Below are 27,794 nucleotides of genomic sequence, written 5' to 3'. Positions count from 1 at the left end.
GGCAGAGTCAGGGGGTCACAAGGGTCAGTGTTATATGGCAGAGTCAGGGGGTCACAAGGGTCAGTGTTATATGGCAGAGTCAGGAGGTCACAAGGGTCAGTGTTATATGGCAGAGTCAGGGGGTCACAAGGGTCAGTAAGATATGGCAGAGTCAGTTTGGACACAATGGTCAGTATAAGAGTCAATTGGACACAAGGGTTAGTATGACATAACAGAGTCAGTTGGACACAAGGGTCAGTATGATATGGCAGTGTCAGTTGGACACAAGGGTCAGTATGATATGGCAGTGTCAGGAGGACACAAGGGTCAGTATGATATGGCAGTGTCAGGAGGACACAAGGGTCAGTATGATATGGCAGTGTCAGGAGGACACAAGGGTCAGTATGATATGGCAGTGTCAGGAGGACACAAGGGCCAGTATGATATGGCAGTGTCAGGAGGACACAAGGGTCAGTGTTATATGGCAGAGTCAGGGGGTCACAAGGGTCAGTAAGATATGGCAGAGTCAGTTGGACACAATGGTCAGTATAAGAGTCAATTGGACACAAGGGTTAGTATGACATAACAGAGTCAGTTGGACACAAGGGTCAGTATGATATGGCAGTGTCAGTTGGACACAAGGGTCAGTATGATATGGCAGTGTCAGGAGGACACAAGGGTCAGTATGATATGGCAGTGTCAGGAGGACACAAGGGTCAGTATGATATGGCAGTGTCAGGAGGACACAAGGGTCAGTATGATATGGCAGTGTCAGGAGGACACAATGGTCAGTATGATATGGCAGTGTCAGGAGGACACAAGGGCCAGTATGATATGGCAGTGTCAGGAGGACACAAGGGCCAGTATGATATGGCAGTGTCAGGAGGACACAAGGGCCAGTATGATATGGCAGTGTCAGGAGGACACAAGGGCCAGTATGATATGGCAGTGTCAGGAGGACACAAGGGCCAGTATGATATGGCAGTGTCAGGAGGACACAAGGGCCAGTATGATATGGCAGTGTCAGGAGGACACAAGGGCCAGTATGATATGGCAGTGTCAGGGGGAGACAAGGGTCAGTATGATATGGCAGTGTCAGGGGGAGACAAGGGTCAGTATGGTATGGCAGTGTCAGGGGGAGACAAGGGTCAGTATGATATGGCAGTGTCAGGGGGGACAGGGGTCAGTATGTGGCAGTGTCAGGGGGGACAGGGGTCAGTATGTGGCAGTGTCAATGGGGACACAGTGGTCAGTGTGATATGGCAGAGTCAGGGGGACACAGTGGCCACTATGATATGGCAATGTCAGAGGGAGACAAGGGTCAGTATGATTATGGCAGTGTCAAGGGGACACAAGGGTTAGTATGATATGGCAGTGTCAAGGGGACACAAGGGTTAGTATGATATGGCAGTGTGAAGGGGACACAAGGGTCAGTATGATATGGCACTGTCAGAAGAACACAAGGGTCAGTATGATATGGCAGTGTCAGGGGGACACAAGGGTCAGTATGATATGGCAGTGTCAGGGGGACACAAGGGTCAGTATGATAGGGCAGTGTCAGGGGGAGACAAGGGTCAGTATAATATGGCAGTGTCAGGGGGAGACAAGGGTCAGTATGATATGGCAGTGTCAGGGGGAGACGAGGGTCAGTATGATATGGCAGTGTCAGGGGGAGACAAGGGTCAGTATGATATGGCAGTGTCAGGGGGAGACAAGGGTCAGTATGATATGGCAGTGTCAGGGGGAGACGAGGGTCAGTATGATATGGCAGTGTCAGGGGGAGACAAGGGTCAGTATGATATGGCAGTGTCAGGGGGAGACGAGGGTCAGTATGATATGGCAGTGTCAGGGGGAGACAAGGGTCAGTATGATATGGCAGTGTCAGGGGGGACAGGGGTCAGTATGTGGCAGTGTCAGGGGGGACAGGGGTCAGTATGTGGCAGTGTCAGGGGGACACAGTGGTCAGTGTGATATGGCAGAGTCAGGGGGACACAGTGGCTACTATGATATGGCAATGTCAGGGGGACACAAGGGTCAGTATGATATGGCAGTGTCAGGGGGACACAAGGGTCAGTATGATATGGCAGTGTCAGGGGGACACAAGGGTCAGTATGATATGGCAGTGTCAGGGGGACACAAGGGTCAGTATGATATGGCAGTGTCAGAGGGACACAAGGGTCAGTATGATATGGCAGTGTCAGGGGGACACAAGAGTCAGTGTGAAATGGCACTGTCAGAGGATCACAAGGGTCAGTACATTGCAGCAGTGTCAAGAGGACACAAAGGTCAGGGAAACACAGGGGTCAAGACGGTATCGTAGTGTCAAGGTATAACATGTTATCAGGTAGGGTTATCAGGGCAGCTACACAACCCACTGCCAGAGGGATGAACTGGTACCACTAAATGTGTCCCTCCTGTACACTTACTTCAATCTGTCTAGTGAATGGACACTAGATCCGGATCGGCCGGAGCCGCTCACCCAACTTCTCGACCTCCCAAACATTGCTGATTGTGCTCAGTTCATCTTCATAACTGCTAGAGATAACACTATGCACGGCCAGTGTTCCGACATCTTTGCATACTAGTCAAATCGCCATACATTTTCTTCTGCGCATGCGCGTTCTTCATACTGCGCTTGCGCAATCCTTCCTCTTCCTGTCATCCCTTGCCGTCTAACCAGCTGAGCATACATTAGAAGCGTGGCGTGCGGCTAAGTGAAAACATTCTCCCCTAGTTTCTTGTCTCCGCTCGGGTGAGTGTTAGTTGTCCCACACTGGGAGGGTGGCGTGCAGCTATTAACAAATTCTCCCCTTAATGTGCGTTATAGTTCTTGTGCAATGTATGGACACAGTGTAATGTTTAATTATGCTTGCTTATGGGAAAGGTATAGATGTGATATGTCTGTGGGCACATTTTAGTGTGTAGCTATTGTCTATGTATGGAAACTGCTATGTTGTATATTCAGTACAAAGGGGGACAGCGGTAACAGCATGTACTGATGATCATGCTTAGGTTCACCATGAGTTGGCTTAAAGTTTTGGTTCAGTATGAATTTGCTGAGAGTTGTGGTTCACCAGGAGCTGTCTGGGAGCTATCAATGATGCGGGTGCAGCATCAAGGAACAGTGGCAGTAGCATAGAGGTAAGATCATGCAGGGTACAATAACGTAGGACAGTGGCAGTATGGAGCGGACAACAGCAATATTCTTTGCGGGGACAAGAGGGACAGGACAGCATGGAGGGGACAAAAGGGACAGTACAGTGACAGCATGGAAGGCACAAGAGGAACAGGACTGAATCTGCATGGAGGGGACAGGCTTAAAGCCAATGGGTACCACATTAAAAATAAAAAAAGTCAGATACTCACCTATGGATAGGGAAGGCTCGGTCCTACTGAGCCTTCCCTCTCCTCTCCCGGTGCCCTCGGTGCTGCGCTGGCTCCCCCGTTCGCGGCCGCCGCCGGAGGTCTTCGGGAGCACTCGGGCTTCTCCATACTACGCGAGTGCGTCACAGAGGGCGCGCGAGTGCGTCGTATGGAGCGGCCCGTCTTCGGGAGCCCGAGTCCTCCCGAAGGCTTCCGAAAGCTCCCTTCGGCATGCGGAAGTGGCAATATTTGACCGAACTGGTCGAATACTGCCACTGGGGATCCTGCGCGGGACCGGGCACCGGGAGAGGAGAGGGAAGGCTTATTAGGACCGAGCCTTCCCTCTCCTTAGGTGAGTATCCGACTTTTTTATTTTTTAAATGGTAAACACTCACTGGGCCCATACACTGGTAAAGCTGCTTAAAGTTAGCCCTACAGTTGTCAGATTTGCGTCCGATAGACCGTCAGATTACATTTTTTTCAGATGACGGTCTGACAAATGTATCTTATGTGTTTTACTAGTAACGGATTTCCAACAGATTTCAGTATGAAATTAATTTGAAATCTGTTGAAAATCGATGTAATCACCGCGGGGATCGATTCCGCGCTCAATTACTGCGGGAGGACAATAGCGCGAATCGAGCGGAAGATGACAAACGCCAGTGGGGACGAGCGGTAATTGATCCGGGTGCCCGCGCGGGGCTCGATCCGGCGGCTGATCGGCCACCTGATTGACGCGTGTATGCCCAGCATTACATTTACTTTAGATTCAAGTCAATGGGAGCCTCAGCAGATTGGCCGCTGACTGGGGGATTTGTGTCCATTTCCAATCGATTGCTCTGACGCTAAATTGACCAGTGTATGGCCACCTTAAATCTTTTGTCTGTCTCTGGAGACATTTATCTCCCATGTGTATGAAGCCACAGAGAGATAAGCTGCATACTTTGTTTAGGACAGGTCTTCTCCCCCAGACAGCCAGGTATAATTAGTGTGATTTTTTTTATCAGTGAGACTGTGTTATCTGCTCTGGCAGTATTACCTCTGCAGCCAGGAGCAGATGACACAGAATTCCTTAAGCTGGCCATACACTGGCCCGATTTGCCACCGATCCGACAGCAGATTCGTTCACTGAGATCGAATCTGCTGTCAATCGTTAACGCTAAACGCACCCGCTGCCCTGATATCCTCCCGAAATCGGATCGGTCCGTCGATCGCGCTGAGCGGGAAATTACCGTCGATCGTGCTGAGCGGGAAATTACCGTCGATCGCCCGCGAGTAGGGAGCGCGTTGCTAGCGGCGGCCGATCCGATGTAGGTATACATTACCTGACGCTGGCTCTGGGCCCTCTTCTCGGCGCCGCACCGCATCCCGCACTACACCGCATTCCAGCGTACATACTTCCTGTGTCACTCCGGTGACGGGGAAATTCAAATAGAGGGCGCTCTATTTGAACTTCTTGGTCACCTGAACTTCTTGGTCACCGTTGTGACACAGGAAGTATGTGTACGCTGGGAATGCGGTGGCGAGAAGAGTACCCGGAGCCAGCGTCAGGTAATGTATACGTGGGGGGGGGGGACAGGCGGCAGCAGCAGTTCAGCAGATGGTGAATCGGTTTCAGGCTGAAATCGATTCACAATCTGCTTGCAGTAAAGGTAGCCATACCATCCCTCTCTGATCAGATTCGATCAGATAGGGATCTGTCTGTTGGGTCGATCTAATGGCAAATCGACCAGTTTATGGCTACCTTTATGCTGTGTCTGTCAAAATGCAGAGCCCTCACAGGCAAGGCATTATTTAATTATTGTATTTATGAAGCGCCAACATAATACGCGGCGCTGGACATTAGTTTAGGTTACAGACAATATTTAGGGAAGACAGTACATGAATACAAGAAAGACCAGATCATGCAGCACAGTATGAGTACAAGGTAATGCTTAAAACCAGCCTGGCGTTCTATTAAGATCGGCAGGCTGGCTACGGGACTTTTTTTTTTTTTTTTTTTACATAAAAAAAAAACTATTCCATGCAGCCAACTGAAAGTTGGCTGCATGAAAGCCCACTAGAGGGCGCTCCTAACGCAGAAGTAACAAGAAATGCCGCGATAAGCGGCGTTTCTTGTTTCGGTTCTGCCGTCGCCATGGTGATGATCGGAGTGACGTCATGGACGTCAGCAGACGTCCTGATGTCAGACGCCTCCAATCCAGCCCTTAGCGCTGGCCGGAAGTGTTTGGTCCGGCTGGGCTCGGGCGGCTGGGGGGACCTTCTTTCGCCGCTGCACGCGGCGGATCGCTGCATAGTGGCGGCGGTCAGGTAGCACACGCGGCTGGCAAAGTGCCGGCTGCATGTGCTACTTTTTATTTGTTTTAAATCGGCCCAGCAGGGCCTGAGCGGCAGCCTCCGGCGTTAATGGACGAGCTCAGGCTGGTTTTAATCAGTACTGGAGGGGTGCGTAGAGATTACGCAAGTTAGGTTCACTCAAATGCATAGCATGGGTGCACAGGAATGGAGGTGCATGATCAGGTAGGACACAAAAGGAGTACTCTGCCCAAAGGCTTACAATCTAGAGGTAAGGACACGAAAATTAGGGGACCAGAGTTCAGGTGTGGGTTTACAGCACTTGTGATGGGTAGTAGGGCAGATTGAAAAGGTGAGTTTTGAGGGCCTTCTTGAAGATGTTGAAGGAGGGGGCTGCCCTAATGGGTGGATGTAGGGAGTTCCATAGTGTTGGAGCAGCTCTTGAGAAGTCCAGGAAGCGTGCATGGGACTGGGTGATGCGGGGGGGGGGGGCGTTTAAGCAGAGTTCATTTGAAGAGCGGAGTGAGCGGCTAGGTGTGTAACTTTAACTAAGATTGGAAATGTAGGTTGGACAGGTTTTGTGGACAGATTTGTAGGTCAGACACAGTATCTTGAATCTGATGCTGGACTGGATAGGAAGCCAGTGGAGGAATTCAAGGAGGGGATCTGCCGTTGTGCCGTCATTCATGATGGTCTGCAGTGGGGCTGTTATTCTCATAGGGAGACCAGACAGAAGGGCATTGCAGTAGTCGAGGCAGGAAATTATGAGGGCCTGGATGAGGAGTTTGGTGGTGGCAGAGGTCAGGAAAGGGCAAATCTTACAGATGTTACGAAGGTGGAAGTTGCAGGACTTTGTGAGGTTTTGGATGTGGGGAGTGAAGGAGAGTGCGGAGTCCAGGCTGACACCCAGACAGCGGGCTTGAGAGGTAGGGCGAATGGTAGTGTGGTTAAGTGACCTGCACATCTGGGAGGTTCATGGATAGGCGGGGTGGGAAGATCATAAATTCTGTTTTGTGTAGATTTAGTTTCGGGATCCTAGCGGACATCCAGGAGGAGATGGCTGATAAGCAGGAGGAGACCTTGTCCATGGTACTGGTGGAGATGTCAGGGGTGTGGAGGTAGATCTGGGTGTTATCTGCATACAGATGATAGTGCCCCCCCCCCCCAGCATAGGTAGTATGCTGCCCCCACCCCGGCATAGTTAGTATGCTGCCCCCCCCCCCCCCCCCCCCCGGGCATAGTAAGTATGCTGCCCCCCGGCATAGTTAGTATGCTGCCCCCCCCCCCGGCATAGTTAGTATGCTGCCCCCCCCCCCCAGCATAGTTAGTATGCTGCCCCCCCCCCCAGCATAGTTAGTATGCTGCCCCCCCCCCCAGCATAGTTAGTATGCTGCCCCCCCCCCAGCATAGTTAGTATGCTGCCCCCCCCCAGCATAGTTAGTATGCTGCCCCCCCCCCAGCATAGTTAGTATGCTGCCCCCCCCCCCAGCATAGTTAGTATGCTGCCCCCCCCCCCCCAGCATAGTTAGTATGCTGCCCCCCCCCCAGCATAGTTAGTATGCTGCCCCCCCCAGCATAGTTAGTATGCTGCCCCCCCCCCCCAGCATAGGTAGTATGCTGCCCCCCCCCCCCCCCAGCATAGGTAGTATGCTGCCCCCCCCCCCAGCATAGGTAGTATGCTGCCCCCCCCCCCCCCAGCATAGGTAGTATGCTGCCCCCCCCCCCCCAGCATAGGTAGTATGCTGCCCCCCCCCCCCAGCATAGGTAGCATGCTGCCCCCCCCCCCGCCCCAGCATAGGTAGTATGCTGCCCGCCCCAGCATAGGTAGTATGCTGCCCGCCCCAGCATAGGTAGTATGCTGCCCGCCCCAGCATAGGTAGTATGGGATACAGGGAATTCTCTGTATCTTCACAGAAAAACAAGAACGTTAAACAGGGTCGTCGTTCAGGAGGCATACTAATCTGGTACAAGGAGGAGCTTACAGAGCACATTAAAGCTATCAAACGAGGAGACAGCCACATCTGGATCAAAATAAACAGCTCCATCCTCACCTCTCAGTCTGACATGTACCTGTGTGCAGCATATATCCCCCCAACAGAGTCCCCTTACTACAAACCTGATATTTATGAGGTCCTACAAAGAGAAGCCAGCCACTTCCAGTCTCAGGGCAGAGTACTCATCTATGGAGACCTCAATGCGAGAACAGGCACAGAGAAGGACTATCTGACCTCTGAGGGAAACGCATACATACTTGGAGGAGAGAGCTATTACCAGGAACCAATGCAGACAGCAAGAAACAGCTATGACAAGACAGTAAACAAAAGCGGGAAAGCCCTGTTGAACCTGTGTCGGAGCCTTGGCCTATACATAATGAATGGGCGAACCAGGGGTGACTCTCTTGGGAGATTCACTATGAACTCACACGTAGGCAGCAGTGTGGTAGATTATGCTGTCACAGACACAGATCCCATAAACATCAATGCCCTCATAGTCACCCCTGAAACACACCTGTCAGACCACAGCCAAATCCTGCTGTACCTGAAATCCACCGACAAACCAACCACACAGCAGCCTCATCAGACCGGTCTCTACAAGCTGCCACCACCCCTCAAATGGCCCAAACAGTCTGCCACCGAATACACCAACATGACCAAAACTGCCAAAATCCAAGAACTGCTGACAAACTTTTATAACAACCCATATGAACCAAACCAACAAGGTGTCAGCCATGCAGTGAAGGACTTCAGTAACATCCTACATACCATGGCAGTACAAGCAGGCCTCAAGCAGACCAACTTCAAGAGATCCACAAATAAACAGTCCCAAAAAATGGTTTGACAGTGAATGCAAGGCTCTACGTAATTCGCTAAGGGCAGCCTCTAACCAAAAACACAGAGACCCCAACAACCGAGACCTAAGGGAAACCCATGACCACCTACAGAGACAATACAAAGACACCCTCAGGCAGAAAAAACAGAGCCACATCTCCCACAAACTCCAACAGCTGGAGGACTCCCTCCAAGACAACTCATTCTGGGAGACCTGGAACCATATCGGTGCAAAGCCTAAAAAAAGCCCTCTTCATATCCAAAATGGCCACATCTGGCTCCACTACTTCAGGAACCTCTACAAAGACATCCCAGAAAATGCCCAAACCCTGGAGCAGAAACAAATAGCCGCAAAACTGAAGGACATGGAGGAGACAATCAAGGACTTTCAAAACCCTCTGGATACACCAATCACGGTGCAGGAAATAAGAGAAAGAACAAAGCTGATAAAATGTAAGAAGGCTAGCGGTACCGATGGCATCCTGCCAGAGATGATCAAATACAGCCCCCCGGACATACATGAGGCACTCGCAAGACTATTCAACCTTATCCTGAGGGCGGGCTCCTTTCCTCAGGCCTGGAGTGAAGGCCTCATAACACCCATCTACAAGAATGGAGACAGATATGATCCAGCAAACTACAGAGGAATCTGTGTCAGCAGCACACTGGGGAAACTGTTTAACAGCATCATCAATAAGAGGATCCTCTCCTTCCTCACACAGCAGGACGTACTCAGCAAAAGCCAAGCCGGGTTCATGCCAAACCACCGCACAACCGACCACATCTACACACTGCACAGCCTCATCAAGACCCATGTCCACAACTCACGTGGCAAAATACACGCTTGCTTTGTTGATTTTAAGAAGGCGTTTGACTCAGTGTGGCACCCAGGCCTTTTCCTAAAACTCCTAGAGAGTGGAATAGGAGGAAAAACCTATGATGTCATCAAGAGTTCATATACTGGGAACCAATGCAGTGTGAAAGTAGATGGGAAGAGAAGTGCGTTCTTCAAGCAGGGTCGAGGAGTCAGGCAGGGCTGCAGTCTGAGCCCAACACTCTTTAACATATACATTAACCAACTGGCTGTAGCCCTGGAATCCTTCCCAGCTCCAGGCCTCCTCCTGCATGACCGTGAGGTGAAGTTCCTGCTGTATGCAGATGACCTTGTGCTGCTCTCCCCAACAGAGAAAGGACTACAGGACAGCCTGTCAGTATTGGAGACTTTCTGTACCACATGGGCACTGCCCATCAACCCAAAGAAGACAAAAGTGATGGTGTTCCAGAGGAAGAATGGAAATAAAACCCCTACCTCCTCATTTATATTAAATGGCTCCCCACTGGTGTCCACTAACAGCTACACCTACCTGGGGCTGGAGATCAACCAATCAGGAAGCTTTAAACCAGCAGTACAGGCCCTGAAAGACAAAGCCCGCAGAACATTTTATGCCATCAGAAGACAGCTTTACCACCTAAAACCACCAGTGAGAGTGTGGGCAAAGATATTCGACAGCATCATCACCCCAATCCTGCTCTATAGCAGTGAGGTATGGGGCCCGGTCACCTACCCTGACCAATCAAAATGGGACTCCAGCCCAACAGAAATCTTCCATCTAGAGTTCTGCAAGTATCTCCTCCAAGTCCATCGAAGCACTTCAAACTCAGCTTGCCGGGCAGAGCTAGGCAGGTTCCCACTATGGCTTACTATCCAGCAGAGGGCACTCTCATACTGGGCGCATATACAGAGCAGCAACCCCAGCACTTACCACCATAAAGCCTCACTGAGCCAGGGGGGCGAGGCCATACCACGCGCTCTCAAGCAAAGCATCAGCAGCCAGCCCAGCCAAGGCCACCAACACAGGCTGACAAAAGCCCAAATAAAACAGACTATAGAAAGCTGCAAGGAACGATACATAGAGGAATGGAGAAGTGACATAAAGAATTCCAAGAAACTCGCTGTCTATCAATCACTACAGAGGGAGTACACAATGGCTCCATATCTGGGGAGGCTACATCACCACAAAGACAGACAGGTCTTGAGTTTGTACCGTCTGAGTGCCCACAGCCTGGAGATAGAGACAGGGCGGCACAGACAGACATGGAAGCCTCGGGAGGAGAGACTGTGCAGACAATGCGACCAGGAGGTCTTGGAGGATGAGGCCCACTTCCTGCTACACTGCAGCAAATACGCACCTGTGAGGACCGCCCACTTCCAGAGACTCTCCGCCCACATCCAGGATTTTACCTCCACAGATGAGGAGCGGAAACTCTACATCCTACTGGGGGAGGAGGAAACAACCGTGCAAATAGCTGCCCGATATGTCACAGCCTGCCACCAACTGAGAGGAACATGATACCACATGGACTGTATCCCCCCCCCAATACCCCCCTATGGACTGTATATCCCAGTCCCCCATGCTGCCCCTTACATCATCCACACACCTATGGACTATATACCCCAACTCCCTATATCCTTCCCTATTCCCCCCCCCCCCCCCCCCCCCCCATGTTAATGTTTTGTCTTGTTTTGCTTTGGCAATGCTAAATGTATTTGGTCCTGCCAATAAAGCTTTTTTGGATTTGGATTTGGTATGCTGCCCCCCCCCCCCCCCCCCCCCCCCCCCCAGCATAGGTAGTATGCTGCACCTGTTCCAACAAACTAGCATACATTTAAAGTGATACACCCCTTTTTAACCACGGGTGGTACACGTTCCACCGGTTGAAAAGCCCTGATCTAAAACATGTGGATCTGACGTAAAATTGTACCGTGTAGATGAGCCTTTAGTCCATTTGATGTTGCAACAGATTTTGGGTATTTAAATAAAAATATATTTGAAATTGAATCTTAGGATGTCTACACACAATGCAATTTCTTATTACGTCCTATAGATGTCTAATAGATCTTCATCTAATAGATGTGGATGGAATAGAAAATTGTTTGTTTTAGATGGGGCTTAATGTTATTTCTGAAGCGTTAACTTTTTTTTTTTGTTAATTTAAGTTATTACTTGGAACAGACATTTAGTTGTGATGAGTGTGTGTGAAAACGTATGCAGCTTGATGACCGTCATTTGATGGATCCTCTCTGTGAACGGCAGCACGGCGAGCTGTTCTGGGTCTTTGAGCTCCGCCAGTGGTGAAGTCACCCAGTCGGACAGAATTGCGCTGCGAGCTCCAGAGCAGCCACCCATTGCTAGGTGACCATGGTACACCGTACCATGGGATCTGCTCCTGTGTTTTTTGATTGTTTTGGGCAGGAACAGGTGGCGTTTTTGATTGGGGGTCATAGTTATTTAAGGCTGCCTTTTCTTTTTGCTCATTGCCCTTGTTAGCGATACTAGGGTAGCTGCTGTGTGCTTTCTAGCAGGGCTGTGGAGTCGGTCCAAAAATCCTCCGACTCCTCAGTTTAGGATTCCACCGACTCCGACTCCTCGACTCCGACTCCTCTAATTTGCATATTACAATTTTGTTGATTAAAAGTATGTAACATGAAATTCGTCTCTTAACTGCCAACGCTTAGGAATTTTACAAGACAACTGAAGTGAGAAGGATATGTAGACTACTATATTTATTCCCTTTAGACTAAAACTAGTCCTTGGTAAGAGTACTTGTAAAAGGTACAAACCGGAACAAAGAGCATCTATCAGGCCCTAGGCAATGTAAGTGTGGGTACATGTAAGCATGATGTGCAGGTACTCTACAGGGGAATGAGGAGATTGTAAACAGACAACACCTCTGTGTTCAATGTGCACAGCATTCTCAGTGGATTTCCTGAAGCTCTGTGGGGAGTGCATATGTAGAGTATAGTACTACTGTGTAACAAAGTAAACCTGAGACAGATGAAATTAAAGTTTTATACATACCTGGGGCTTCCTCCAGCCGCCTTCAGGATAATCAGTCCCTCGTTGTCCTCCTCCACCACCTGGATCTTCTGCTATGAGTCCAGGTACTTGAGCCAGTCAGGCGTAGTGCGCATGCACACACTCCGCCGCCAGGAGCATACTACACCTGTGCAGCACTATTGCGCAGGTGCAGAATGTTCCTGGCTGTGGGAGCAGCATGCGGCCGGACAGCGCTGACTGGCTGAATTACCAGGACTCATAGCAGAAGATCCGGGTGGTGGAGGACAGTGAGGGACTGATTAGCCTGAAGGGGGCTGGAGGAAGCCCCAGGTATGTATAAAACTTTACTTTTCATCCATCTCAGTTACCCTTTAATTTGTAGTCACCAAACCAAATTTTAACAACATATCAAATTATTTGATTTCATCAGCAAAGGTAGTGCATACATTTGCATAAATCAGCATCAATGCAGAATTATTTCCATCTCGTTGACCATCTCTATTAGTGACACAGCTACACATCAGGCTTTATTCTTACAGCATAGATGTTATTTAGTATATATGTTACGGTCAGAACCCGAAGTGTGGCCACTTCGCGTTCTGGCCAGCCACTTCGGGTTCTGGCCGGCCAATGTGCGAAGTGGCCGCAGCGCAGCGGCCAATGTTAGAAATGGCATGATGACACATAAGTTACAATGTATTTTATGGCCGTCTCGCTGCGGCCAAATGTATTAGAAGTCTCGCACTGCCTCCTCTCCTCCTCCCCCCGCCTCTCTCATCTCCCTACCTCTATACAATATACGGAGCAGCCGGCGGGGACACACGCGGAAGTTGGTCAATTTCCTCTCTCCTCTCTACATTTCTAACAGTGGCCGCTGCGCTGCGGCCACTTCGCACATTGGCCGGCCAGAACCCGAAGTGGCTGGCCAGAACGCGAAGTGGCCACACTTCGGGTTCTGGCCGTAACATATATAAGAGATTCCTGTGTACACATCATATATACAGTCACAATCAGATATGTATATCTGTCCTTAAAAATACGGGGACTGCTTTTTTTGAAGCAGCACAAGTAACTAATTTTGATTGGTTTATTTCATTTTTGTGGACTAAGCACAGCTATTACTGTATATATACTGTATATATACATTATTTTAATGACTATTATCTGAGAAATAGAACATTTTATCCTATTTTCTATTTTAATTACAGTTACAAATTCATTAGGAGTCGGAGTCGGTGCATTTTTTCCCGACTCCGACTCCAGGCACCCAAAATTGCCCGACTCCACGACTCCGACTCCGACTCCACAGCCCTGCTTTCTAGAGTAAATTCTGTGTGTGTTCCTTAAATGTGGCTTGTTTTTCAGACTATCCTGTTTGCTGCTTGCACTGACTCGGACTGTACTTTGGACTACCCCTTTGATCACCCTCTTGTACTGCAATATATCTGATCTCCTGTGTACCGACCTGGCTAGTTTTCGACTACTCTACTGTTTAATACCTAATGCCAGCTCTCCAGATTGCCGGTGTACCGACCCGGCTCATTAGTGAGTCCCTGACCTTCTATTTGCACAGTATCCCTACCTATTGGACTTGGCCGCTGATAGCGACACTTACCGCTTCAAAAGAACAGGTACGCTTATTTTTCCTGGGAGAATAATTCTTGCCTACTTTCAGCTACTGTTAGGTCTTGTCAGGTTATTGTCCACCCAGCTATCACATCCTATACTTTGCACCTTTATTATGGGTACACATGATGCGATTTCCCGCTTGATCGGGGGTTCAATCGATTATTTCCGACATGTTTGTTCGACTGATCGATTGATTTTTGAATCGAATGTAATGCAAAGTATGCGAAATTGATGAAACTAAAGATTGAAAGGCGATTGAACATGTCGGAAATAATCGCTTGACCCGCTGAGCGAAAGGGAAACCGCATCATGTAAATAGCATTAAAGGGAACCTTAACTGAAAAAAAAAAATTCAAGTACCAGGGGATTGTACCAGGCCCCTGTGCCCTCGGATTGGCTCTGGAATCCAGCAGTCCCACGCTGTCACTTAGTTTCATTTCTGCCGACCCCCAGTCGGCTGGCCGTGACGTGTCCAATTCCTCACCCCCCCCCACACATCAATTAGCGCTATAGCAGGCCGCAATACGTACATAGATATGCGTTGTCACATTCAGAATGCGTATCTGTGTGCTAATTGATGTAGGGAAGTAGAGAAATTGGACGCGTCACGGAGAGCCGACTGGGAGTAGGCAGAATTGAAACTAAGTGACAGTGGGGGACCAGAGGATTCCAGAGCTGATCCGAGGGCACAGGACTCCTTCAAGGGGCGGGTAGAATCCCCTGGTACTTGAAATTTGTTTTTTGTTTTTTTCACTTAACGCTCCCTTTAAGACTTGGGTGTAACCACAAAAGTCAGGCATGTGTTACTTTCTCACCTCCTGTTCAAGGTAGGACGTGCCACACATGGTGAAGCAGGGTGTGTTAGATTGTGGTATAAGATAGGGCTGACCGATTTAGGTAAAGATTGAATTGCACGATTTCTGTCAAATTCTGATTTCGATTCACGATTTTCTTCAAATCAAGCTTTATCACTAAAAATTTGCAATGTACTGTAACATTTACAATCATGAATTGACAGAAAAATACATCCTACTGTCAGATTGATAGTATGAAGTCATTTTCTGTCATGTTTGTAAATGTTTTTGCATGGGCAGCACGATTGCGTAGCGCTCTCGCCTTGCAGCGCTGGGTCCCCGGTTCAAATTACAGCCAAGGATCAACATCATCAAGGATTTTGTACGGTGTCTGCGTGTGTTTCTTCCAGGCACTCCTGCTTCCTCCCACGCCCCAAAAACATACAGATACGTTAATTGGCTTGCCCCTAACATTGGCCCTAGACTATGATACATGCACTAACGATACATACATAGATGTATGAATATGGAAGGGACTTCATTGTGAGCCCCTCTGAGGGACAATTAGTGAGTAGACCATATATTCTGTACAGGTGTATAAATACTAAACTCTATATTAAACTGTTTGAACTGTAAAATTATTAAACTGTATAAATACTAAAATAGTGAATTTAGCTCTCTGAGAGTCCGCAGGGCAGGCCTGTCAGTCAAACTTCTGGCAGTTGTAAAGCTGAATTTTTTTGCGTAGGAGTAATCCTTAATTATACTCAGCTCAGCTACTTTGCACAAATGCACAGTACAATGCACAGCTCACAACAGCTTGTGCCTAGCATAATAGATCACGCTGAGACAGACACTATGCGTGCCTCATCCATTCCAAACTTCCTCTGTAAGGGGGCCGAGCTGTGAAAAATCCTATGGCTTTACTGGTCAAAAATGGTTGACAGGCCTGTAGAGTCTGCCGCCCACCCAACTGAGGACGTAGGGAGGGAGAGAGTGAGTGAGCGAGTTGCCAGGACCCACTTAGCAGGGGGGGGGGGGGGCGTATCCACTCGAGCCACTGATTGAAAGAATCTGTGTAAAAGCAGTGCATATTGCCAATTGTTTTAATGAGCTGGGCAGTGGGGCCGGGTGAATTCAGTCCAGAGCGGCACACAGCTCCAACAATCTCTGGATAGAGATGGTATGATGGCAGCGGTAGGCGGAGCTGAACGCTCTGTACAGCTACGCTTACCGACGCCGTCATACCATCTCTATCTAGCGATTGGTGGAGCTGTGTGCCGCTCTGGACTGGATTCGACCCACCCCCGCTGCCCGGCTAATTAACAATCAGCAATATGCACTGCTAGCCACGGATTCTGCCAATCAGTGGCTCTTCTATATGACGGCGCAGCAGTGGGCGGAGACATGCGGACAAGCACAGCGGGTGCAGACAAAACCGCAGCTACTGACGATCTGTACATCGTCTGCACATGAATCATGTTTTCAGTTTAAAATTGCAGAACCGTTCAGCCCTAGTATACGATCTGACCGTGGTACATAAACTGTCAGGCCTGACAATGATATTTGTCAATATTTCTCTAGTAGACTCTTATTTAATAGTTAGATTGTTTATGTAGTGAAATCTCAGTGCGAGTGTTTACTGAATAAGTTGCATTTAAATAATTGTTTAACCACTTGCGGACCAGCGTTGTCCGGGCACTTAAAGAGAACCAGAGACGAAGCACCCTCATGAATTTTATCATAAAAATCAATGAGAACATGACAGTAAACACCTACCCTGCTTTTAAGGCAGCCATACACTGGTCGATGTGCCATCAGATCGACCAGCTGACAGATCCCTATCTGATCGAATCTGATCAGATAGGGATCGTATGGCTGCCTTTACTGCAAACAGATTGTGAATCGATTTCAGCCTGAAACCGATCACAATCTGTTCAGCTGCTCCTGCCGCCTGTCCTCCCCCCGCGCATACATTACCTGACGCTGGCTCCCGGGCATCTTCTCCACGCTGCACCGCTCTGTTCTTGCTCCATCTCGGCGCTTCCTGTGTCACTCCGTGACCAGGAAGTTCAAATAGAGCGCCCTCTATTTGAACTTCCTGGGTCACTGCAGTGACCCAGGAAGCGCCGGGATGGAGCGGGTGCAGCGCTGAGAAGATGCGGAGAAGACGCCCGGGAGCCCGCATCAGGTAATGTATTTTTCATCGGATCGGCCGCCGCTAGCGACGCGCACTTTACCCGCGGGCGATCGAGGGTAATTTCCCGCACGGCGCGATCGACGGACCGATCCGATTTCGGAAGGAAATCGGATCGTCGGCGGCGTTAACCGCGAACGATTGGCAGCAGATTCGATCCCAGGATCGAATCGGCTGTCGAAACGGCCGGGAATCGGACCAGTGTATGGCCACCTTTAGTTTCTTTCTTCTCTGCCTAATTACTCTGCTATCAGCTGTGATAAGAATCCACTGACTCAGTAGTCTGACCTGGAATCAGATTAGCTGAGTCCGTCTACTGTGTGAAGTCATTTCAAGCCCTCCCCCTCCTGACTCTGCCTTCCTGCTTTGCATACACAGCATCACGGAGGGCTGTGATGAGAAGGGAGTCTTTGCTGCTGCCTAGGAATGCCTGCAGTTTCCTGTGTCTTCTTATGTAAGAGCAGGGGTCGAGTCCTGCGTGGACGCGGGTGAATGGCGTCCACCCACTTTTTCTTCAGCGTGGACGCCGTTCACCCTGGCTTGTGTGGAGGGGAGCAGAGCAGAGAAGGAGAGCTATGGGGACAGCGGGGATGGGCGGACATCTCCCCCCCCCCCCCCCCCCCCCATCCCTCACCTTCGTGCTCCCCTTCCTGCCTATCCCCTCCGGTGTTTTGAAATGTCGGGCCCGGCGGCGAAAGTGGGCGGAGACTTTCCGCCTTCTTCTAGCCGCAAGGGACGCTCCGCTCTGTGTTCAGCTAGAAGACCAGACTAGCTACACACAGAGCGGAGCGTCCCTTGCGGCTGGAACGCGGTAAGTCTCCGCCCACTTTCGACACCGGGCCCGACATTTTAAAACACCGGAGTGGAGAGGCAGGAAGGGGAGCACGAAGGTGAGGGATGGGGAGATGTCCGACCATCCCCGCTGTCCCCATAGCTCTCCTTCTCTGCTCTGCTCCCTCCGGGTGGGGACACACATGGCTACCTGGGCACATATACCCCTGCCTACATATACTGGGGACATATACCCCTGGCTACATATACTGGGCATATATACCCCTGGCTACATATACTGGGCATATATACCCCTGGCTACATATACTGGGGACATATACCCCTGGCTACATATACTGGGGACATATACCCCTGGCTACATATACTGGGGACATATACCCCTGGCTACATATACTGGGGACATATACCCCTGGCTACATATACTGGGGACATATACCCCTGGCTACATATACTGGGGACATATACCCCTGGCTACATATACTGGGGACATATACCCCTGGCTACATATACTGGGGACATATACCCCTGGCTACATATACTGGGGACATATACCCCTGGCTACATATACTGGGGACATATACCCCTGGCTACATATACTGGGGACATATACCCCTGGCTACATATACTGGGGACATATACCCCTGGCTACATATACTGGGGACATATACCCCTGGCTACATATACTGGGGACATATACCCCTGGCTACATATACTGGGGACATATACCCCTGGCTACATATACTGGGCATATATACCCCTGGCTACATATACTGGGCATATATACCCCTGGCTACATATACTGGGCACATATACCCCTGGCTACATATACTTGGCACATATACCCCTGGCTACATATACTGGGCACATATACCCCTGGCTACATATACTGGGCACATATACCCCTGGCTACATATACTGGGCACATATACCCCTGGCTACATATTCTGGGCACATATACCCCTGGCTACATATACTGGGCACATAAACCCCTGGCTACATATACTGGGCACATATACCCCTGGCTATATATACTGGGCACATATACCCCTGGCTATATATACTGGGCACATATACCCCTGGCTATATATACTGGGTATATATACCCCTGGCTGCATATACTGGGCATATATACCCCTGGCTGCATATACTGGGGACTACTATACCCCTGACTACATATACTGGGCACATATACCCCTGACTACATATACTGGGCACATATCCCACTGGCTATATATACTGGGCACATATCCCACTGGCTATATATACTGGGCACATATCCCACTGGCTATATATACTGGGCACATATCCCACTGGCTATACTGGGCACATATACCCCTGCCTATATATACTGGGCACATATACCCCTGGCTATATATACAGGGCACATATACCCTGGCTATATATACAGGGCACATATGCCCCTGGCTATATATACAGGGCACATATGCCCCTGGCTATATATACAGGGCACATATGCCCCTGGCTATATATACAGGGCACATATGCCCCTGGCTATATATACAGGGCACATATACCCCTGGCTACATATACTGGGCACATATACCCCTGGCTACATATACTAGGCAACTATACCTCTGGCTACATATACTGGGGACCACTATACTCATGGCTACTTATACTGGGGACACCTATAGACCTGGCTACCTGGGCACATATACCCCTGGCTATATATACTGGGTATATATACCCCTGGCTGCATATACTGGGCAAATATACCCCTGGCTGAATATACTGGGGACTACTATACCCCTGACTACATATACTGGGCACATATACCCCTGACTACATATACTGGGCACATATACCTCTGCCTATATATACTGGGCACATATCCCACTGGCTATATATACTGGGTATATATACCCCTGGCTGCATATACTGGGCATATATACCCCTGGCTGCATATACTGGGGACTACTATACCCCTGACTACATATACTGGGCACATATACCCCTGACTACATATACTGGGCACATATCCCACTGGCTATATATACTGGGCACATATCCCACTGGCTATATATACTGGGCACATATCCCACTGGCTATATATACTGGGCACATATCCCACTGGCTATACTGGCACATATACCCCTGCCTATATATACTGGGCACATATACCCCTGGCTATATATACAGGGCACATATGCCCCTGGCTATATATACAGGGCACATATGCCCCTGGCTATATATACAGGGCACATATGCCCCTGGCTATATATACAGGGCACATATACCCCTGGCTACATATACTGGGCACATATACCCCTGGCTACATATACTAGGCAACTATACCTCTGGCTACATATACTGGGGACCACTATACTCATGGCTACTTATACTGGGGACACCTATAGACCTGGCTACCTGGGCACATATACCCCTGGCTATATATACTGGGCAAATATACCCCTGGCTGCATATACTGGGCAAATATACCCCTGGCTGAATATACTGGGGACTACTATACCCCTGACTACATATACTGGGCACATATACCCCTGACTACATATACTGGGCACATATACCTCTGCCTATATATACTGGGCACATATCCCACTGGCTATATATACTGGGCACATATACCCCTGCCTATATATACTGGGCACATATACCCCTGCCTATATATACTGGGCACATATACCCCTGGCTATATATACAGGGCACATATACCCTGGCTATATATACAGGGCACATATACCCTGGCTATATATACAGGGCACATATGCCCCTGGCTACATATACTGGGCACATATACCCCTGGCTACATATACTAGGCACATATACCCCAGGCTACATATACTAGGCACATATACCCCTGGCTACATATACTAGGCACATATACCCCTGGCTACATATACTAGGCAACTATACCTCTGGCTACATATACTGGGGACCACTATACTCATGGCTACTTATACTGGGGACACCTATAGACCTGGCTACCTGGGGGTACCTATTTTGGGGGAACTGCTGTCAGATTATCTGCATTTTTGTGGAACCGCTGTTATGTATTTTGGGGAACAGCTGCCAGATTATGTGTATGTTAGGGGAACGGCTGCTGCCAGATTACGTGTATTTTGGGGAACTGCTGCCAGATTGTGTATGTTTGGGGGACCACTGCTGCCAGATTACATATATTTTGGGTGTTACGTGTATTTTGGGTGATCCGCTGCCAGGTTTAGCGTATTTTGGGGAACTGCTTCCAAATTATGTGTATGTTGGTGGAACTGCTGCTGCCACATTGTCTATTTTGGGGGAACCACTTCCATATTATCTGTATTTTGGAGGAACTTCTACCAGATTATGTGTCTTTTTGGTGAAATGCTGTCAGATTACATCTATTTTTGGGGGATACACTACGGCAGAGCTCAAACTTCCTCGGCAGACCTTTAACATCACTGCTAAGGTCATGTATATTTGGCCCCACCCATGACCACGCCCACGGTGTGCTTGACCACGCCCGTTTTTTGGCTGATGTCTTTTATTAGAAATGGTGATTTCTTTTTACACAGCTCAGTAAATAATATGCTTTCCTGAGGAACTGTTTGTTACCTGGAGTTTTAGTATATGTGGACTGGATTGTATGGAATGGATTATTAGTTTAGAGCTTGTAGATTTATATTGTAGGATTTGTATTGATAGTTGAGGATGGGGATTTATTGCAGATGATCTTTTATTATGCAGGATGAGTTTGATTGTGGTGGATGGGTTTTACTTTAGAGCATGGACTTATATTTATGTAGAGTTTATGCATCATTTCTGCTTACTATTCTCTCCAGATCTAAGTAATTACTGACATTTTAGTTTCTCTGAAACAAAAGACAAGTATGGCTGCTAGTGTGTCATCATCATTATGCAGCTTCATTTGTAGGAGAGACAATTCCTACAGGCTGCCTCACAGCATAACAGAAGTCACTAGCCCACTGAGGAAGGTGGGGGTGCACAGGTGGGGTGAGATATTGGCAGGCAGGGGGTGGACTGGCCAGGAGGAAAGGGGAGCAATCTCCCCCCAGGCCATCTTTCATTTAGTGATTTAGGGCTGGTCCAGTGTCTGTTGTATTCAGGTTTGTTGTTATAAGGCAATGTGAAACACTTGGCTAGCTGAGAATAGTTCAATTAGAGGGCAGGCAAGCTGGTAAATATACACAGCATGATTCAGAGCTTGCCTGGAGGGTCTGTGGGCAAACATCTGTCTTGTTTCTCCCTATTGTTCTAATGACTGCATGTGTGGCTAGTGTTAACCCAGCTGAAAGGTTTTTGACAGTCCCTAGACTCCAGGAGGGCTGCTTTCTGACTTGTTTGAGAGACTGGCACGGATAGGGGTCCAATTACAGGCAAGTGTGATGTGGGACTGCAATACAGCTCTGCTCTATCTCAGGCTATTCTCAATCTCTCTCCACTCCTCTCTCTGGTCTATTGCATGACAAAATCGCAATATCATTTGCTAGGAATTTGCGAGTATTTTTGTGAAGCGATTTTCAGAGCAATTTCATAATGAATTGCTCCAAAACATTATCTGCACCGAGTGTCAAATATCCTAGCTAAGCCACTGTCAGAAGTTGAATTCGCACTGATCAAATGCTTCAGCATCAGCCATGCTTGTCTGTAGTTGCATAGAAATTGTAAATGCCTTTGTATGTAAATGGTTCGGATCAGGAGAGAAAACATTATGATTTGTGCCACACACTAGGAATAGATTTCTACAATCTATCTGAAATTTATATAAATACTTTTTTGGACCATCAGATCCAATTCAACTCTATGGGCCATCGATCAGCTGCCAGCAACAGATCGACCTAGATTTTCAATCCTGTCAGATCAAATCTATGAAATTTGACACACACACACACACTCACTCACTCACTCACTCACTCACTCACTCACTCACTCAATCCCCAGCCTACCCATCCAAACCACTAGCCACCAGGTTCACCAACTACCCACCACACTATCCTGACCTATCTAACCAACTACCCACCTCCACCAGCCAGACCAGCTAACCACATCAGGAGCCACCAGCTTTACCACCGACCCACCCCACTAGCCTCAGGGGCAAAAGCAGGATTTTTATGGGGGTGATTCCTGAAAGGTTCAGAAGTATTATTTGGGCAGCATGGTGGCATATTGGTTAGCGCTCTCACCTTGCAGCGCTGGGTCCCCGGTTTGAATCCCAACCAGGTCAACATCTGCAAGTAGTTTGTATGTTATCCCCATGTCTGCGTGGTTTTCCTCCGGCCACTCCGGTTTACTCCCACATCCAAAAAACATACAGACTTCCCCCTAAATTGGCCGTACACTGTGATAGATGCACTACAGTGTGCAATACATACATAGACCTATGACTGTGGTAGGGACTAGATTGTGAGCCCCTGTGAGGGACAGTTAGTGACAAGTCAATATACTCTGTACAGCGCTGCGTAATATGTCAGCGCTATATCACATAGCGCAAGCGATAGCCATATGATGCAGGAATATATGCATTTGCAGAAGATGGAGGCGCTATACAAATACTAAATAATAATAATTTGCCTCACCAAATTTGCACTTTTACTTAGCTTTCCTGTATGACAAGAAGACACAGCCAGCCAGCACTAGGGGAAGAGGGAAACAAAGGTGAATGAGGGAGGGCTGCTGCACACAAAAAGTGCTTCTGAGCATATTTCAAATTGTCAGTGATTTGAAAAGTGCTTGGCTAATGTGACCCTATGAGGGTGTTCCCACAGCAGCGTTGTGATTTTATTATTTTTTCCAAATCGCAAGTATAATGCATGTAGCTTTTTTTGAGCGTTTCATAAAAAAATCTCTCTGAAACTCGTTTCACAAGATGACCACCACCCTCTGTGCCTTTTTTTTCCTGTCGTGCATCTGTATTTCCACACTCTATTATTCTCCGTTCGTCCCCCACCCTTTTTGACTTTTTTTTTTTCATCCCGCGACTCTTATTTCTGCAATCCCCACCAAGCTGTGCCTGTTTGTCACTCCTACACCTCTATTTGTCCCCCTGTGTCTCAGTTTTTCCCTACATCTGTGCCATTTTGTCCCCCAACAACTTTTTATGTTTGTCTCCCCATCTGTGCCTCAGTTTGTCTCCCCATCTGTGCCTCAGTTTGTCTCCCCATCTGTGCCTCAGTTTGTCTCCCCATCTGTGCCTCAGTTTGTCTCCCCATCTGTGCCTCAGTTTGTCTCCCCATCTGTGCCTCGTTTTGTCCCCCTGTGCCTCGTTTTGTCCCCCTATCTGTGTCTCGGTTTGTCCCCCGGTGCCTCAGTTTGCCTCCCCATCTGTGTTTGTTTGTCACCCTTGTGACTCTCTATCCCCACTGTGTCTCTGTATGTCCACCCATACCAATTCCTCCTCCACCACCACACCAAACCAGCCCACCCCACCCCGTCCCTCAATTTCTCTCTCTCCTACAATCCTGCATACATAAATGCTGACTCAACTTTCAGACCCAGTCCAGCAATGTCCATCTAGCCACTCCGCATCCTGCTCCCTCTATTTTACCGAACTGCTTTCTGTATGTCATGTGACATACACTGAACAATACTTGCAGAAGAGCAAGAAGGTGGTGGAGAGAGGATGGACAGCGTTGTACTTGGTTTGGAGGTTAGTTCAATTTTGCTGCAGCAGTGTGGTCACTCGCAGGCACTCGTGCAAGTTTGAATTCTTTTCTTGAAATGCCACCCCACTTAGAAATGATGTCATCAATACATGATTGGGCCATTTGAAATGTTTAAACTTTCTACAGTTGTGCATTACTAAGTTGTGGCCTACCTGTGTTAATTTACTATTCATTTTTTTTTTCTAGTATCATTCATTCATCTAAGATGCCACGATGTATTATAAAGGGATGTCCTAATCAGACAGGACAAACTGCGTCTCAAAAAGGAATTATGTTACATGGCTTTCCTAACTATCCCATAGTCATTCGTCGCTGGTTACAAGCTACAGGCCAATCTTTCACTGATTTGGATAGCATTGTGGATAAAATTATCGAAGGAAAGTCCAATGATCTTTTTCGAATTTGTTCAGCACATTTTTCCACTAAAAGTTATAATTGTAAAGGTACCAAAAAAAATTTAAAGAAGGATGCAAACCCAACTATTTTCCTCAATAATCCTGACAACATTATTGTAGATGAGGCATGGGTACTATCATGTGGAAAAAAAAGACCGAAAGCTGTTGCCATGGAAACTGGTGAAAGTTCACAATCCTGTAAAAAGTGTAAACGTTCTTTGTCAGAAAAAACCACAAAGACTTTTACAGATGCTGGGACACAGACTGAAATGGAGTCGTTCAATCACTCAGTACGCCATGCTTCAACACAAACCAGTTTGGTTGAGCAACCTGTTCCCCTACACTTTTCTACACCTTTAAAAAACATTTCAAGCATGACAGAAGGAGCACAATGTTTGGGTACTGCCATGATTCCAGAAAGTCCAATTATTACATTCCCTGCTCAATGTTCCATACCAACAGCTACCGAAACTGAGATGGATATTCAAATACAAACAGTCAATGAGGATTCTTGTACTGACAAAAGATCTATAAAAAAAAGAAAATTTGCTGAATACGTTTCTTTTGATACAAGCACAAGCACATTTTCGAAACCGTCATCAAGTGAGGAGGAATTTGATCCTGGAGACATCACTGTTACAGACTCAGAACAGTGTTCAGTCACTGAAACAGTGGAGGAAATGGCGGGTGTAATGGCACAAGAATCCTCAGATCATGAACAAGATCCTTTATCAAGATATAGCAAAATGCAAAAATGTATAGTCTTTGAGTCATGCCTAGATGAATTGCTGTTGAAAGTGAAGTGTCAGAAATCCAACTTTTGTCAGAAAAAGGTAATTCAAATCAGCAAACAATTTCATGGCTCTGCTATTGTGGTGAACGGTGTATGTGAGGATGGCCATCGTTTCAAAATTTTTGATTCCCAGCCAAAAATTAAAAGACATTTTGCAGGAAATATATTATTGGCAGCCGCAATAGTTTGTTCTGGGTTGAATTTTCAAAAAGTTAGCAATTTTTTCGATGTTTTAGGCATAAAACATATCACTGACTTCTCTTTCAATCTTTACCAAAGAACATATATTTTCCCGGCAATACACAACGCATGGGAGAAGGAAAAACGGGCTATTCTACAGGAAATTACTAGACGACCAATAGTAATTGGAGGAGACGGACAATGCGACAGTCCAGGACATAATGCAAAATATTGTGTGTACACCTTCATGGACCTTATGACAAACAAAATCATTGACTTTGAAGTAGTACAAGTAACAAAATACAGTTCATCTGCCGCTATGGAGAAGATTGGTTTTCACAAGTGCATGACACGGGCTGTTGAAAATAAACTAAACATTGTGCACTTTGCTACTGACCATCATTCCAGCGTAAGAAAAAGCATGCGGGAGGACTTTCCAGATATCAACCATCAGTTTGACGTCTGGCATTTTGCCAAAAGCATAACAAAAAAGCTACGTCGGGCAAGCAATAGCAAAAACATGGAACCTTTGAAGGACTGGGTGACTAAAATCCAGAACCATTTCTGGTGGTGTGTTTCAAATTGCTGGAACGATGAGGACAAGTTGCGAAAAAACTGGTTGGGAGTCATGCATCACGTGATCAACGTACATGAATGGGAAGAGGATGGAATACTACAAAGATGTGCTCATTCTCCACTTACAGATGATGATATTGAAGAAACGCATTGGCTGCATGCTGGAACATCTGTGTATGAAAAACTGTACAGTATTGTCAATGACAAAAACATTATTGCAGATCTGAAACACCTCACTTGGTCCTGTCATACAGGACCTATAGAGGTGTTTCACAGCAAGGTTTTGAAATACAGAACAAAACGGATCCATTTTGGAATTGATGGAATGCATGCAAGAACCATACTTGCTGTCCTGTCCAACAACTTCAATGTTAACAGAAAGCAAGCCGTTGTGAAAAAAAAAACCTGTGTCAGTGGAGAACTTGGATCTAAACGAGTCAAGTTTGTAGCACCTAAAGGAAGAAATGACTGGATTACAAGACCAGTGTACGAAGATCTCAAATTTGACTATCTTCATGACATCTTAATTGAAACACTACAACTTTGTGAAGGTACAATCACTTCATCTTGGGTCTCCAAGTCTACAGATTATCCTTCCAACATTTCCAAACTACCGTGACCGGATAAGGCTACGTTATTGAGCAAGAAGAAATCTCAATTTGGATCCTCATCCTAAAATATCCACTGACTAGACTTTCAAAGAACATTTGACAGCTATCAGTTATGTGAGGTTATCCCTTGTACAAAACATGACAGTCTACTTTTATAGTAACTAAAATGTTAATTGATAGCACTGTAATATATTTTACTTAGTTTTGTATTTTAGCTTTTTTGTTTACATATAAAAAATACACCAACATGATTTTTGAATTTAGTTGCATTTTTAGGCATAGACATTACAGGCCTCTGCTTGGAGTGCCATCAGTGTAGAGGACGACATGACCTCGAATAAGCCCTGCACCTGAACTAAGCTCCATTCCCCTGGAATAGACACACCTTATTAACGAAGTAACGACCCCACTGTTTTTTTTTTTTTTAAATCATTCCCTCTTCTTTTCTTCCTTCTGTCTCATTGTGCGTCCCAAAAGTATATACACACATCTGATTTTTCAAATTGCCCGGTCATTAGGACGTTAAATCAGTCGTGTGTACAAAGGGTCATTAGGCTGATAAGGCCGGTTTGGACAGATCCATCAAGCGGATTCGTGAAAAACACGAATCAGCCGAACGACCGTTTGTACACACGCCCGATTTGACGTCAAAACAACCAGTCCGAATGACCGATTGCTTTGAAAAATCAGACGTATGTATACACCTTTAGTCCCTCTGTGCCAGCTCTGCACCATCCTCACCCATAGAATGATTTCAGTTAACTGGTGCCCTAGGCAAACAACGACTTTGGACCCACAATTAATGGCCATCAAGTTTTTAGGTCAACATTTGTTGGGCATAAACCAGGCCCATGGACTTTCTCCTCAGGCTCTAGGCAC

The 27,794-nt window shown here is 47.5% G+C and overlaps 2 protein-coding genes across 5 annotated transcripts in view; one reads left to right on the top strand and one right to left on the bottom strand.

Moving 5' to 3' along the window:
- CLEC16A (C-type lectin domain containing 16A) overlaps positions 1-2,578 on the bottom strand; it is a 369,068-nt gene extending 366,490 nt beyond the window's left edge. For all 3 annotated transcript variants that reach the window (XM_068244692.1, XM_068244690.1, XM_068244691.1), the window contains exon 1: positions 2,406-2,578. In XM_068244692.1, coding sequence (XP_068100793.1) covers positions 2,406-2,482 — 77 coding nt within the window. In that variant the 5' untranslated portion in view covers positions 2,483-2,578. The remainder of the gene's footprint in view (positions 1-2,405) is intronic.
- Positions 2,579-2,642: 64 nt separating this feature from the next.
- On the top strand, positions 2,643-27,794 carry LOC137524614 (uncharacterized). 2 transcript variants are annotated; one of them, XR_011022735.1, is made up of 2 exons: positions 2,643-2,731; positions 13,670-13,929. XR_011022735.1 is itself a non-coding variant. In XM_068244688.1 (2 exons), the coding sequence occupies exon 2, from the start codon at positions 24,566-24,568 to the stop codon at positions 26,921-26,923; it is 2,358 nt and encodes a 785-aa protein (XP_068100789.1). In that variant the 5' UTR covers positions 2,643-2,731; positions 24,547-24,565; the 3' UTR covers positions 26,924-27,794. The 2 variants fall into 2 exon arrangements, 1 of the variants encoding a protein (XP_068100789.1); XM_068244688.1 differs by lacking the exon at positions 13,670-13,929 and adding an exon at positions 24,547-27,794.

This window comes from Hyperolius riggenbachi, chromosome 7 (genome assembly GCF_040937935.1).
Source record: "Hyperolius riggenbachi isolate aHypRig1 chromosome 7, aHypRig1.pri, whole genome shotgun sequence".
In the NCBI taxonomy this organism is placed as follows: domain Eukaryota; kingdom Metazoa; phylum Chordata; class Amphibia; order Anura; family Hyperoliidae; genus Hyperolius; species Hyperolius riggenbachi.
Note: the sequence above shows the minus strand (reverse complement) of the source record. Positions and strands in the feature narration are given on the sequence as shown.

Excerpts from the sequence above, each read along its gene's own strand:
- LOC137524614 (XM_068244688.1), top strand. The coding sequence starts at position 24,566 with ATGCCACGATGTATTATAAAGGGATGTCCTAATCAGACAGGACAAACT.